This window comes from Tarenaya hassleriana, unplaced genomic scaffold (assembly GCF_000463585.1).
Source record: "Tarenaya hassleriana unplaced genomic scaffold, ASM46358v1 Cleome16, whole genome shotgun sequence".
Lineage (NCBI taxonomy): Eukaryota > Viridiplantae > Streptophyta > Magnoliopsida > Brassicales > Cleomaceae > Tarenaya > Tarenaya hassleriana.
The window spans coordinates 1,538,282-1,554,239 of NW_010965019.1; the positions used below are offsets into that span (position 1 = coordinate 1,538,282).

Below are 15,958 nucleotides of genomic sequence, written 5' to 3' on the forward strand. Positions count from 1 at the left end.
GAGCGTCGACAAGCTCTTAGAAAAGTAAAAGATTCAGTCTTTCAGTTTCTACGGATCAGATTCACCATTTTTCTCGGATTTTATGGACTGATTGTGATCTACGATATGTTTCTGCTGAATTGGTTTCTGGGTTTTGTTTCAGTCTAGGGTTATACCAGACACTGCAGCAGAACTGATCGAGTACTTTCTCGATACAGAAGCTCAGGAGATTGAGTTTGAGATCGCGAGGTTGAGGCAGAGGTTAGTGAAGATGGTTGAACTGAATTAGCTACATGACTGTTGCATGCCACCTGTTTGATGAATTGTCTCTTTGAACATGTTTCGGTTGTTTTCCTTAGTTATGGAACCCGGATTCATCGATATATTTGTGAAGATTCTAGCAGAAACAGGATGTCGCCCTAGTTTAGGAACACCGAAACAGAAGTTAAAATGACTGAAATGTGTTACCTTTCTGATTTACGGGTGGGGTTACTGTAATTTCCAGGTTGAACGACGAATTCTTCTCGCAGATACGTCTTGAAATAGGGCAACTAAGATTTGCTGTTTCGAAGACAGAGGTAACTAATTACTTTCTTCGTGTGAAATCTGCCGCCACAATCTGAGGAAATCGCCAACCATTTACTTGGGTGATTCTTGCAGGAGATGGAGGACAGGCTGATCGAGCTCGAAGCACTTCAGAAAGCCTTGGAAGAAGGAATAGGTTTGCACGTCTTTTTCTTCGGTTCCTTGTTAACACCGTTCACACCACTGATTCAGCAAAACTTTTCTCTCCAAGCGAGCATTTCATCTCTTGTTATGTTGTTGCAGAGGCCTATGATAAAATGCAGAATGAGCTTATAACAGCTAAGAACAGCCTAACCAAGATCTTGACCACAAGTGACGTAAAAGCAACGGTAAGTGTTCTTGATTTCACCGATCAAGTGAGTATATACACTTCCGATATTGATACTTTAGATTGGTGCTTGCTTGGGATTTGCAGTTGTTGGAAATGGTTGAGAAGAACGAACTCAATAGATCTTTATTGGCACTCCTCGACGAAAACATAGCAAATGCATACAGGGGAAACCAGGTAAACCCGATTTGTTTCGAAAAAAAAAATTATTTTTTTGGTGCTGATTTTGAATATAGAATGAATGGTTATGAATTGAAATCACTCATATAACTTAGCTCCAAATCTTGCTTTCTTCGGCTTTTTTCCTCATTAACTCATCGAATTTCCTATTGAACTAAATTGCAGAAACAAGCTGCGGAGTACATGGAGAGTATTCGTGGTTCGGTTCTTAAGTACTTGACGGTATGAGATCGTTGGTAAAGGCTGTCTGGTTTTGGATGTTTCTTGCGCACCAAGTAATGTTTCTTGTGGATTATAAGTAAAAAAAGGGTAAAGATGTTCTTGTTTATTACTTTTAAGAGCAAAAAAAAAATGTTTGAAATGTTTGGTTTTCTGTATCATTCACCACTAATTCATATAAACCAAAGTTTTTTTACATTATGCTTCATCGCATAACAAATATCTTATAATGTAGAAGCAGTTGATAGGATACAAATCATTTAGTAAATTTACGTATGATGAAAATATAGCCATTTCGCTCGACCTTGTAATATAGTGAACGACCATTGGTGTCATTTTTTTTATGACAAATTTTAAAATTGAACATTGGTGTCATTTGTTATTTGGTGTCTTCATCAATGGCGGGGCTAGTGAAATGTTTATGTCGGTTAAGTATTTAATGCAAAATAATAGATAAACGAAATGAATAAAAAGAAAAATTGTAATGTAAAAACCCACAACTCCTATTGGTTGACAACTTACCATTTGAAAACTATGTAGTCAAATGTTTATGTCGGTTACATATTTATGAGTTGGATTCGTAACCGATTTTTTTTATACAAATTATTTAAATTTTTTTTTGTTTCATTTAAGTTTTCAATTAATTTTATATATATATATATATATATTTTTTCAGATTGATAATTACTTTTAAAATTTTATATAAAATGTTTTTATATAATACAATTTGAATATAATTATATATCACTCAATTGCATTCATTTTAAATTCATACATTGACAAATAAACCATTATTTATTACTCTAAATATAGGAAAAAAAAACTAATTTTGGAAAATAATATATATGGAAGGTACATTGGATTCTTCGAGGGAAACAATAATCAAGAGAGAGAGACATTAATGAATATCACTGCTTCCAAGCATGGCCTCTCCTTATCCTTTATTTTTTTTTCAAATATAGCATTCCATCCTAATTATTGTCTTCACGTGCATATGTCTTCGTTTTCTTTTTTTTTTCTTTTTTTTTCTTTTTATTTTTTCTATTTTGGGTCATTGAGATGCCATAAAATGGTGGTAGTACAGAGTTGTTTCATTAAATACAGCACTGAAATCGTATTAAAAATGTAATCTAAAACAGTAAAATTCCATGCATATGACACAAAAATATTCGAGCTTCCTAAAAAAATGATTTTTAAAAACTATTATATATATATATAACATGTTAAATAAAAAATTCCAATGTCCAATGTCGTTTATAAAATTTCCACTACAAACGATTTGCAGTTGAAATTTAAACAACCAGTGTTTAGTTTTTTAGTGGGTTTTTCTTACAATGCGACGTAAATATTTATATTGCCAAGTGGTTGTATCTACATAACTAAATTTCCACGATTCGGTCTCCTTTCGGTACAAAATCACAATATAAATTCGTCCTTGACCGCATCCAAATAAAAATAAATAAATTTGAAATTTAGTGAAATAATACAAAAAACAAATATCTAAAAAAAATTCCAAGTTCGTGAATTATGCGATACATACATTAGAAAAATCATCAGTCTTTGACTTTGATATTAATGAGATTTTAAAACTCCAATGAAAATTAAAATATTACGCATCACTATAGCTAGTGTCGTTACCACCAAAAAATTTAATTAATTAATTAAAACAAAGTTAGATATTTTCCCACTTTTGAAACACAGTATCCATCTCCTCTTTGACTGAGTTTCCCTATATATATATAACACAAAACACTCTCTTTTCACTTCACAGGGAAAAAATAGAGAGAGAGAGAGATGGAGCGAAAACAAACACTCTTCATCCTTGTAATCATTTTCACATCAACCATTCTCCAAACCGAATCCAAATCCACTAACCGGACCGTACCGGACCGGTTTATCGAGTCAGCATGCCGTGCCACTCGGTACCATTCACTCTGCGTCCAAACTCTCTCAGCCTATGGCACCAATATCCGACACAACGACCAAGACCTGGCCGTGGCCGCTCTTACCGTCAGCCTGGCTCGAGCCAGGGTCGGCTCCGCCTTCATCTCCAAGCTAGTCGGGACCCGGGCCCTCCGTCCTAGAGAGTATGGTTTCTATTCGTTACATTTTTTTTTCATTTAAACAAAATCATATACGACAATTTCTCTTCAATTGCAGAAATCTATACTAAGGGGTTTCGAGATAACACAATAAAAACTAGGGTTAGACATTTCGATTTTTGGTTCGGGTTAGATTCGGGTTCTGTTTTAGATTTTATGGTAGATTCGATTTGATTTTGGTTTGAATTCGGTTTTACATGGAAAAAAATGTGAATTTTCTATATAAATTTACGATTTTTTAATTATTTTTTCATGTATATTTGGTTTGAATTCGGTTCTTCGCTTATAAAAAATATCATAACTATTGAGTTTTGTATTAGATTCGATTCGATTATAATGTCATTTTATTTGATTTTTATATCTTTTATAGGGTGGTATGGATTGAACTAAAAAAAGTATAATTCCAATTAGTTAATTTTTTTTATATAAACAAATTTTTTTTATATAAACAACATCATAATGTACCAATTTATTTCCAATTGTTTCTATACTAAACATTTGAAGACGTTACATTGTAATTAAAAAAACGAGAATCTGAAATGTCAAACCATTAATCTTAATTTGTTCGAAATTAATATTTTGCACACAGGATGCCAGGGATCGGACCAAGAGACTACATGGCGATCAAGGACTGTGCCCAGACAATGGGCGATAGCGTGGACCGTCTGGCTCAGTCGGTCAAGGAGCTGGTCCGAGCGGGCGGTTCTGACTCACCAGAGGACTTTATGTGGAGGATGAGCAATGTTCAGACGTGGGTCAGTGCGGCTCTGACGGACGTGTCCACGTGTCTTGATGGGTTCGGTGGTGGTCGATCCACGGACGGGAAGGTGAAGGGCATGGTTCGGAACAGGGTGATCCACGTGGCTCGCGTCACAAGCAATGCTCTTGCGCTTGTTAACCGGTTCGCCGACCGGCGAAGTGTTAAGATTCCGTAATGGTTGGTTCTTTGTGTGAAATGTTTATTATGTGGGAAAAATTCTGGTTTGGTTCATGTGAATGTATTTGGGAGTTTGTGTAACAAATCTATATCTACTTAAGTGTAAAAAAATGCAAAACCTGTATAATTATTGAAAAAAAACAGTGTAATTTTTAATAATTATTGGAAAAAATATTATAATATTGTTTCATAATTATTGGAAACCCCTTTTATTCTCCCACTTGTTAACAGGAATTTTAACGTTCATGATTCGGCCGTGGAAATTTATATTTTTTCCCCTCAACAAAACCATACTGAAATTTGAAGATTTAAAAATCAACATAGTGAGAAAAATTGAACAAACTCTTTTAACTAAATCGAATAGATCCAAGTATTATTTCAGTAAGAATAAAATTGTGTTTAGTTCTTGTGAAATAATTAGGATGTGATTTATATAGAAAAGAATTCTTTTATAGATATTTTGAGTTTACATTTTACAATACCAGAAACAACATTCTAAAATTCAAATAAGTTAATCTCCTAAATTATATATTTTTAAAATTATTATTTTTTATTAATTATATGCATAGAGTTTGAAATTAATACAAGTTATTAACTTTTTAAATTCCCAATTGCATTGATATTTGTTTTGGAAGAAATAAAAAAAACACACCGATGTAATATTTATACGACTATCGGCCCAAATTACGAAATGGCAAAGTTAAACCTAAAATAACAAAAATATCGGTGACATTTTTTTACAAAAAATATCGGTGATATTTTATGCAAGAAACAAACATAAACATCGAAAATCGAAGGGATGTCTATACTGTATTCCGACTTAAACATATATGTGTGTGTATGCATGTATGTATGTATGTATGTACGTACGTACGTATGTATGTACGTACGTACGTACGTATGTATGTATGTATGTATGTATGTATGTATGTATGTATGTATGTATGTATGTATGTATGTATGTATGTATGTATGTATGTATGTATGTATGTATGTATGTATGTATGTATGTATGTATGTATGTATGTATGTATGTATGTATGTATGTATGTATGTATGTATGTATGTATGTATGTATGTATGTATGTATGTATGTATGTATGTATGTATGTATGTATGTATGTATGTATGTATGTATGTATGTATGTATGTATGTATGTATGTATGTATGTATGTATGTATGTATGTATGTATGTATGTATGTATGTATGTATGTATGTATGTATGTATGTATGTATGTATGTATGTATGTATGTATGTATGTATGTATGTATGTATGTATGTATGTATGTATGTATGTATGTATGTATGTATGTATGTATGTATGTATGTATGTATGTATGTATGTATGTATGTATGTATGTATGTATGTATGTATGTATGTATGTATGTATGTATGTATGTATGTATGTATGTATGTATGTATGTGATTTAGTCCATGTATTTGCATCCGAGCATGATCATGATAATGGACCACCAAGTCCCAATCACTCGTATAACAGAACAACGATACCAATCGATAGTTGGGTCCATAATAAGTATACAAAACGTGGAAGATATAACAAAGAAATATATCAATCAACGAAAATATAAATATTATTTATACTTCCAACTCTTGATTTGCCTTATCACAACGGTCTAAGATAAAAAGGAGTTTGTTAGACTTTACAGCTGAAAAAGATACCAGATATTATTATTATTATTATTATTTTGTGATATATGCTAAGATACCATTGAATAAGAACATTTTTAAAACAAAATTAATTCGTATTAAAGTAAATTTAGTTTAATTGAAAGTTTAAAATTAAAATAATGATTTTTGTTGAAAAATATAGTATTTGGAAAACATATACCTATACTCTGAGATATTTCAAATTTGGCACGTGGTCAAAGACAAAACATGTTAGAAAAAGTTATATAACACTATATATTATGTTATAATTAGCAGCTAATTAATTGAAAGTAATTAGATGATTAAATGTCTCATATATGGATGGTGCTTGACATTACAAGAAAATGTTAATTATAATAGTAGAGTTTGGGGGTTTACATGTAATTACTTTTTTTTTTGGGTGTGCCCCTTTGTTAAAAAAAAAATGGGTTTCAAATTTAGTTCCGTTTGGTTTTTATCAAAGTGGCGACAAGAATCATACAAAGATCATGTCCAAAAAGCCAAACAAAAAAGAGAATCTAAAAAGCAAAATAAAAAGATTAAAAATATTTTAATAATAAAATATCATAAAAAAATATAAATAAATAAATAATCAAATAAAAAAATATATCACTTAAAAATTTTATAATAATATATAAAATTTCAATTCTTCATACGCGTATATACATAGCATCACAAATGTCGTCCACTTCATACAATATTAATTATATGAAAGTTCGATTTTTATACAATATTTACAAAACTTAATTTACATGTTTTCAATGTATAAAAGTTAACTTCAACAAAAAAAATTAATTTAAACAATATTCATTTGTACAAAATGCAAGTTTTAATCACAAACTCGAACTTCTATACTTATCTCTATTTTTTCTTTTTATTTATTATTATTATTATTATTATTATTATTATTATTATTATTATTATTATTATTATTATTATAGAGTTTGGGGGTTTACATGTAATTACTTTTTTTTTTGGGTGTGCCCCTTTGTTAAAAAAAAAATGGGTTTCAAATTTAGTTCCGTTTGGTTTTTATCAAAGTGGCGACAAGAATCATACAAAGATCATGTCCAAAAAGCCAAACAAAAAAGAGAATCTAAAAAGCAAAATAAAAAGATTAAAAATATTTTAATAATAAAATATCATAAAAAAATATAAATAAATAAATAATCAAATAAAAAAATATATCACTTAAAAATTTTATAATAATATATAAAATTTCAATTCTTCATACGCGTATATACATAGCATCACAAATGTCGTCCACTTCATACAATATTAATTATATGAAAGTTCGATTTTTATACAATATTTACAAAACTTAATTTACATGTTTTCAATGTATAAAAGTTAACTTCAACAAAAAAAATTAATTTAAACAATATTCATTTGTACAAAATGCAAGTTTTAATCACAAACTCGAACTTCTATTTCTATCTTTATTTTTTCTTTTTATTTATTATTATTATTATTATTATTATTATTATTATTATTATTATTATTATTATTATTATTATTATTATGTCAGCCGCCATAATTGCGTCTACGAAACAACTAATTTATTTGGAGAAGGCATCTAAAGTATGATAATTTATTATCACTAAATAGATGTAATTTTGATATTTATTTGACATGCAATTAACCTATTTCAAAAATACACAGATACACACATGTTTCTATATAATATGTTTAAATTGTTTGTGGTTAAACGTAATTATTCTGTCTCATTGTTACTATGCCCTTAATTTAATAGTTGTTATTTAAAATGATATTAGCCATATATATATATATATATATTTTATGTAAATCAGATTAATTTTGGGGAATTCAGTTTCGTTTTCGCGTGAGTTTCTTTTGTTGTCTCATATGTTTCGTGGATTCAGTATCAATATCATGATGTTGATGTTGGAATCTTTGTTATTTCTAAGTTCTACATAATTATTAAAAAAAAAACACCGACAATAATAATTAATTTAATTCCAAATAGACTTATTTATTGTTAATTTAATTCGATTTTATATACCAAAATTAAAATACCAACCAACCAACTATTATACCATCAAACTCCTCGTGAGTGAACGGTCTCCATCCTGAAAATTTTAAGCCAATAAATAAATATTGCGACTCTTAATTTTTTTAATCTGATAAATGATATTTTAATTTGTTCTCGTTAGCTTTAGCCGGACAGGAAAAAAAAAGGAAAGATATCGTTTGAAATAAACCTCGTACTTATCCAAAGGCTTGTACTTTAATTTAATTCCACGAATTTTAAGGTGCAATTTTTAAGTAATTTATTATACAAATACATATTTATATAATATATTTAGTTTTTTTGTTCAATATTGTTAATGGGAAATTATTCATCGTCCAGGTCGGGGCTCCCTCCTGTAATTACGGTGTTTCACGAGCCAGCATGCTAACACATATCTCTAATTATTACCAAAAGGAGCAATAATTACTAATGATGGTATCACATAATGATTTTTTTTTTCCATCGTTTTTATTAAATGCGAGATATGATCAAATTATTTCTTTATATTCAACTCAAACCTGATTAATATTATCTAATTCTTCCAAGATATAATTCTCGATCTATAGAGTATTTATGTTATTTGGACCATCATGCATAAACATACCCACCCTTTTTAATAAACTTTTGCTTTCACATAAATTTATATATATATATATAAATATATATACATAAATATATATAAATACCCAAGTCCATTCGTCTCCATGAACCAAAGAAAAAAAAAAGAAGCGAAGATCCAAAAAAATGAAAACCTTATCCCAAACCCCGATCTTTGCTCTTCTTGTTCTTCTTCCTGTTCTTATCCAAGTCTCCAACACTTCAGCCACAGACCAAACCACAAACTCAAACCAAACCATGAATTCAAACCAAACAGACATAGATTACATCAAAACCTCATGCAATGTAACGCTGTATCAAACCCTATGCTGCACCTCTCTATACCCTTACGCCTCTTTGATCGATTCAAACCCCGAAAAACTCGCAAACACCGCCCTCAATCTCACCCTATCCGAGACCAAATCCGCCCAAAAATTCGTCAAGTTCATCTCCCGTCACCGCCAAGGGAGCTTCACGCCAAGAGAAGCTGCGGCCATGGAGGATTGCATGGAAGAGATGAGTGATTCGGTCTACGAGCTCAAAGACTCTGTTAACGAGTTGAAGACAATTAACTACTCGAGTTTCGAGATGGTTATGTCGGACGTTCAGACATGGGTGAGCGCTGCCCTAACGGACGAGGATACTTGCATGGAAGGTTTCGAAGAAGGCGGAGGAGAAGCAAGGACTGAGATTAAAGAATTGGTACGGAAACACATCGATAGGGTTGCTTGTATGACGAGCAATGCCCTCGCTCTCATCAATATGTATGCGTCTATACACCGAGACTAATGTTTATACCATACTATAGTTTACATGATTATCATCAATTTCCTAATAATAAAACGGTCTAGGTTACGAAATCTACCGTACAAAAGCATATTTTTGTGAACAATTTTTATGTATGTTCATCCTATACGGTTCGTTATTTCAGTTTATTGTTGGAGATTTATGCTGTAAAAATTTGTAATAAGATTTTAGATGACAGGGATGTGGATATGTTGTAGTTATATAATAAGATATACACGAATGTATGGAGGTGCCGTGTTTGTTTGTTTCCAAAGTGTTGAGCAGCTAATCCACGTTGTCCACTTGTTGGTCGGATTTTATTTATTTATTTATTAATTAAAAAAACAAATACTTGTTCTTTTGGGCCTTATATGGGCCTATCCCTTTCTGCACACTTAATGGGCCTTGATCTATTGAGTCCACTTAATAGGTTTTTCATGTTTCTTTCTCAGCCATCCATTCAACGTAACCATCAGGCAATATATCTGGTATACCCTTTGACTGCTATTCCAACTTCTACTACTACCCTTGAAACAAAAAATTGAAAAAAAAAGACTACTTTTCATGCCAAATGACACAAAAAACCCTAAACATTTATGAATAGACCAAAAAACCTGAAAAAATTTGAAAAAAAAAAATGAAAGAAAAAAAAAATAAAGACGCAACGTCTCTCTCTCTCTTCAGTCGCGTCTTCTCCCTCTCTCTCCTCACTCACGTTTCAGCACTCTCTCTCTCTCCTATAACTTGCAATTTTCCTCAGTTTCTTCACTCCCATAACGATTTGCGCCGAATCGTTCCAATCTTTGTGCCCCAAATTTCATTTTCTCTCAGCGCGTTCTCTTTGGGAAGACAGAAGAAGCAACGTCCGACTGCAAAAAAATGACAAGTTCTGGGTCTTCGTCACAATCCTCGAGCGAAAGTGAGAGCCGTATGGAGATTTCGGAATTAGATGGACACAAGGTAAGTTAGAATCACATTTCTTTGCAAATTTTGGAGTTAGATGAACACAGTTGTTGTTCGATTGAAGTGTGGGTTGGGAAATTTGAAGGATAGAACATTAGGGTTTTGGGCAATTTTGAAATTTGGGGATTTGGAAATAGAATTTTGGTTTGAGACTTTATGGTTAAAATCGAGTGTGATGGTTGAGTTTCGGTCACAATGGATGAGTTTAAGTCAAGTAAAAGAAGTGACATAGGACACAACACGGTATGGGTCGGATTGTCATGAGGAATCGGATGACCTAAGGATTCAAATGCTATGGTCTCACGGTCACAGTCACAAAGTCACAGTGTCACATGATTGTATAGTCACTAGGTCACAGTCTCAAAGGTCTCAGTGTCACATGTTTATATAATCACAAGGTCACAGTCTGAAAGGTCACAATATTTGATGTTTTGCAGGCGCCGTATATCTACAAACTTGATCAAATTCAGTTTTGCCCGAAGATAAATACGAGATGTTATCCGGCTCAGACACTGAAGAAGCTGAAAGACCTACTAACAAACGAGGAATGGATGTACTTTAGCAAAGAGTCACAGTTTCAGCATCTGTTTCACACCAAATTCGAAAAGACACTGAAGATGGCACCTGCTGCATTCCTCATCAACCACGCAGTGTTGCTCGAGGATGATTGTGAGCTATAGTTTGTTATCAATGGAGTGCCCATCAGGTACTCCATCGTGGAACACGCCTTGATATCAGGATTGAAATGCGGTGAATATCCACCAGGGTGGGAGTACAAAAGGAAAGACAAGTTCAGACTGAAGATGTTTGAGAATCGGAAAGTGTCTAAGCAAAACGTTCTTAGACAACTTGAGAAGACGCCACTCGATAAGGTTGCTGATCGGAAGAAATTGGCCATCGTGATGATACTCGGAGGGATTCTGGACCATGGCACCACAGAAGATAGTATCAACAATGATTTGGTGGACATGGTGAATGATTTGGAGTTCTGCGAAAGGTTTCCATGGGGACGATATACATTTGAAAAGATCAATGAGCAGATACGGAAAAGTTTTGCGAGTGGCACTCCGAAGGAAAAATGGCACTGTCGGGGATTTATAATACCCCTTATGGTAAATATTTTTTGTTTAATGGATTATTTTAGAGTTGCCATTATATATGTTACTGTGATTTGAGGGTTTGTTTGTTGTGTTATAATGTTTAAACAATATTTTACAGTTGCTTCCATTCGAATGTATATCCGGCTTGGGTTGCAATGGGTGGTATAAAGATGTTGAAGAAGCAGATTCGGGGTGTCCTAGAATGTGCAAGAAGTCCGTGAAGGCAAACGTCCGCTGGACCTTTGGTAATGTCATAAAAAAGATTGGAAAGAAATCAGAGGTACGCCTAAATCACAATATACAATAATCACATGGTCACATAATCACATGGTCACATAATCATATAATTACATAGTCACATAGTCACATGGTCACATGGTCACATGGTCACATGGTCACATGGTCACATGGTCACATGGTCACAGAATCACATGGTCACAGAATCACATGGTCAGATGGTCACATGGTCACGTAATCACATGGTCACATAATCATATAATTACATAGTCACATGGTCACAGAATCACATGGTCACATGGTCACATGGTCAGATGGTCACATGGTCACGTAATCACATGGTTACATAATCATATAATTACATAGTCACATGGTCACATGGTCACATGGTCACATGGTCACGTGGTCACATGATTCAGAATGAATACTTATAGTAACATTGAATCACATTTGTTTTCAAGGTATTAAAAGCATACTGCAGATAGAAAGCGGTGAAGAATCACTTCTTTTTGATTTGGAAGGGTATGAAGGGAGTAAAGATGCAAAGGTTCAATTTTGGATGCAACATCTGAAAAAGAACCCGGAAAGCATATGTTGGAAGAAGAGTCGCGATGCAGAGTTGCATTGCAGAAAGTCATTGGAGACGAAAAGGAAGGGTAAGCGCAAAGTATTGATAGACGATGATTCAGAGGAAGTAGATGAGAAAGAAGATGAAGAAGAAGAAGTACAAGAACGAGAGCAGCAGCAACGACGACAACAACAACAACAACAACAACAACAACAACAACAACAACAACAACAACAACAGAGGGCTTTTCGTCATGGAGTAACGGGGCTGTCACATATTGAAGCATTGAAGGAATATATACAGCTGGAAATAAAAGCGTCTGAGAGTCGAATCATCGATTCTGTTGGGGATATAGTTCGACGGCTTTTCAAGGACGCTGGGTTCCTTTTTGATCCAGCTACGAAGAATCCAACAGAGCCCATAATTTTGAGGACAAGTCCGATAGATCTGGACAATGTGAGGATGAGCCCAACCTTCAAAGAACCAGAGTATGCAGAAGCAAAACCGACAAGTCCGATAAATTCTGTTGGGACTGATGAATATTATGATAAGGCAGAGGAAGAAGACTTTATATTGCAGTCTCGAGATGGGACTCCTATGGCTGCCTCGCCCAAGAATGCACATAAAGGAGAAGGGTGTTCGGGACTTGACACAATTGTGGCTACTATTACTGCACAAGTAGGAAGTAAGTACTGGAATAAAGTTTCAGTCACAATGTAATTAGGTCACATGGTCACAGAATTTAATTTGATTGTATTCACTATTTTTTGTTTAGGCGATGGTGATAAGGATAAAGGTCACGATGATAATGATGATGGTGTTGGAGATGAAGAAGAAGATGATGGGGATGATGAAGAAGATGATGATGGGGATGATGAAGAAGATGATGATGGGGATGATGATGGGGATGATGAAGAAGATGATGATAAAGATGATGATAAAGATGATGATCAAGATGATGATCAAGATGATGATAAAGCCAATGAGGATGATGTAATGTCTGAAAAACCTAAGGAAGAGGTAGTGACGCAACCTGAAGCAGAAGTTATCCCCCCAACACCATTGAAAAGGAGTAAAAGGAAAGTTGCTGATGGTCCGACCAAGAGAAGTCCCTACGTCGATCCAGTATCAAGTGGCCCCCCTGCAAAAAGAACCCGATCCCATGCATACCCGGGGAGAGGAAAAGGTAGGGGTAAAGTCACCATTAATACGAGCCAGAAGGAAGTTGAAGTTGCTGAGGTCGCTGAGGATTCAACCGAGAAAGACGTTGTTAGTGAAAAGGAGTATGTGTGGAATCCTGAGCGCATTCACAGTAGTGGTAAGTTCCTTATCCGGAATCAAACTTTTGTTGAATGCGATGGACCAAGGGCTACATCTCTATGGGAATTTATGAAGAAGCCAGAAGAAAAAAGATTGTGGAAGTCAAGGTTGAATGTTGAGCGGGAACCAAGTTTTTGGGAGACGCTTTTGGAAGTCGGACTTTGGCTCACAGATATTGTAAGTGTACTCGGTCACACAATCACAATCACATAGTCACACAATCACAGAGTCACGTGGTCACACGATCACGGTCTCATGGTCACAATGTCACATGGTCACAAAATCTCAAGATTTAATGTTGATTGTATTTACTGACATGTATTGTTTTATTCTGTAGCACATGGATGAGGCGATGTACGAACTCCGAACCCGCGTTATAAAGAATCCCGTGACCTTCATTGGATTCAATTACTTGGTGTGTGACACCATGTTTGTTGAGTTAATCAATACATGGGCCGAATCGGGAGATATGACAACTGTGGGCGATCTACAGCCATACTTCAACGGAAGGCTTCCAATTGGCTGTGCAGGGACGCCGTTGATCAGCTACGAGGGATTCGTGAGTGTGCTTAATGTTCTCGGATTTGGCAATGATGAAATCAGCTGCAATTGGATTGCCATTAAAGTGGATTTCAGTGAGAAAACTCTGGAAATCTACGATTGTCAAGCCAGACTGCAGGAAAAAGCGAAAGAGGCAGTTCAAACACTCTGCCATGCCGTTCCGAAGTTGTGTTGCCTTGCTGGGTCGGAAGCTTTCGCTGATGGAGATGTATTGGACATTGAGTATGTGCAGGACGTACCCCAAAACAATGGGGAAGAATGCGGGGTTTTCGCAGTGAAGTACATCGAAGCCATTTGCCTTGCCAAAGAGCATATGCTATTACCGTTGATATGCAATGACAATGTCACGCTGATCCGTGAACAACTAGCAGCAGCAATATTCGCTAATGGCAAGCCTCAAAGGTTTAGGAAGAAGAGAGAGTGATTTCGGTCTAAACCGTTTTTACGTTTATGTTGTTCTGAACACTTTTTAAGACTACTTTTGTTTGTATTTATTAGTATTTATGTTTGTTTTAATTAAGTTGGAAAAAAATGTCGGATTCTTAATGTTTGTATAGAAAATTATAGGGTTAAAATTTAATAGATGAAAATTTGGGGTTAAAATTTGATAGGAAGAAAAATATAGGGTTAAAATTTGGGAGGGACTTTTAGGGTTAAAATTTGGGAGGGAAAATAATCTGGGACCCACAAAACACAAAAAACTGGCGAATTCTGACTATTTTTTCGTATGGGTCCCACAACAGATTTCGGTCACAATGGGTCACAGTCGGTCACAACCGGTCACAACCTTCGATTCATGCGATTTTTGTCAATTTAATCAGTTTACAACGTCACACATCCCTCATAAGCCTATTTTATATTGTTTTGAACAATAAAATATGGGTTTGATGATATTTTGGTTTCAAAGTAGGTATTCCAAATGTGTTCCTATATGTTTCATATTGTTTTATGAGTGATTTTGGCAAAATTGATATATTTCTTCTACAAACCCATTATAATAAATTTAAATTTTGGTTGTAACACTATATATTTGATATATACACTCTGATAAACCATCTCCAAGCTTTAAAATCCAAGTTTGGTTTATATTTATCAACATATTTCGGTCACGGGTCACAGTCGGTCACAATGGTCACATAGTGCAAAATTGCACTTCGGTTACATGGTCACATGCCGGTCACAATGGTCACAACGTTATCACATGTGAGTCAATTCATATAGTGTCTAACTTAAACCAGATATATGTCAAAATTCATCTTCAATAATACATATTTATTATGGTACAAACACAATATTATATATCATTACATTATACACACACATTACAATATCATCAACCAAAGTTCTTTGACATTATTGTACAAATGTCTTGCAAATACCTCATAATACCAATACAACACATAACAATTATTATACAGATTTTCAACATTCTCGATGTTTTTCACTCCAAAATAGTTGTTCTCTCTGACATTGCCGATGTTGATGTTTCCGCTACACATTTGATTCTCTTCCGTGCTTCTCCAGGACCAGGATACCGATTTTGTTTAGGCCTCCCACATTGGTGTTTCTCATCCATTATAGGAGGCATAACCACAAGATTTGCAACATTCGGGTCATCGATAATCCATTCACAGCAATCGGGGACCGGATACACGGTTTCCTGATAGGCAAGACGCCATGCCTCCCGTGTATAGTATGGAGAACACAAGTCTGGTATAACATTCGCTTTACCAACCTTATGAAGTGCTGCAACTGCATGACTGCATGGGATCTTATCGATATCAAACACCCT

At 34.3% G+C, this 15,958-nt stretch overlaps 5 protein-coding genes across 5 annotated transcripts in view; all 5 read left to right on the plus strand.

The window, feature by feature from the left end:
- The window catches only part of LOC104809449, a 2,301-nt gene extending 863 nt beyond the window's left edge, over positions 1–1,438 (plus strand). Inside the window, exons 3-9 of the mRNA XM_010535455.1 lie at positions 1–24; positions 143–240; positions 485–557; positions 640–700; positions 808–893; positions 980–1,069; positions 1,238–1,438. Of these exons, the coding sequence (XP_010533757.1) occupies positions 1–24; positions 143–240; positions 485–557; positions 640–700; positions 808–893; positions 980–1,069; positions 1,238–1,300 (495 nt within the window). The 3' untranslated portion in view covers positions 1,301–1,438. The remainder of the gene's footprint in view (positions 25–142; positions 241–484; positions 558–639; positions 701–807; positions 894–979; positions 1,070–1,237) is intronic.
- A 1,625-nt stretch (positions 1,439–3,063) lies between these two features.
- Positions 3,064–4,499, plus strand: LOC104809450 (21 kDa protein). Its single transcript, XM_010535456.2, has 2 exons — positions 3,064–3,378; positions 3,983–4,499. The coding sequence occupies exons 1-2, from the start codon at positions 3,086–3,088 to the stop codon at positions 4,326–4,328; spliced, it is 639 nt and encodes a 212-aa protein (XP_010533758.1). The 5' UTR covers positions 3,064–3,085; the 3' UTR covers positions 4,329–4,499.
- A 4,238-nt stretch (positions 4,500–8,737) lies between these two features.
- LOC104809451 (21 kDa protein-like) lies at positions 8,738–9,685 on the plus strand. Its single transcript, XM_010535457.1, has one exon. The coding sequence runs from the start codon at positions 8,779–8,781 to the stop codon at positions 9,418–9,420; it is 642 nt and encodes a 213-aa protein (XP_010533759.1). The 5' UTR covers positions 8,738–8,778; the 3' UTR covers positions 9,421–9,685.
- Positions 9,686–10,296: 611 nt separating this feature from the next.
- Positions 10,297–13,282, plus strand: LOC104809668. Its single transcript, XM_010535712.1, has 7 exons — positions 10,297–10,377; positions 10,818–11,049; positions 11,146–11,492; positions 11,599–11,760; positions 12,199–12,970; positions 13,061–13,104; positions 13,166–13,282. Exons 1-7 carry the CDS (start codon positions 10,297–10,299, stop codon positions 13,280–13,282), a joined length of 1,755 nt encoding a protein of 584 aa, XP_010534014.1.
- On the plus strand, positions 13,264–14,590 carry LOC104809452. Its single transcript, XM_010535459.1, has 2 exons — positions 13,264–13,782; positions 13,943–14,590. The coding sequence occupies exons 1-2, from the start codon at positions 13,282–13,284 to the stop codon at positions 14,588–14,590; spliced, it is 1,149 nt and encodes a 382-aa protein (XP_010533761.1). The 5' UTR covers positions 13,264–13,281.
- The last annotated feature ends 1,368 nt before the right edge of the window (positions 14,591–15,958 follow it).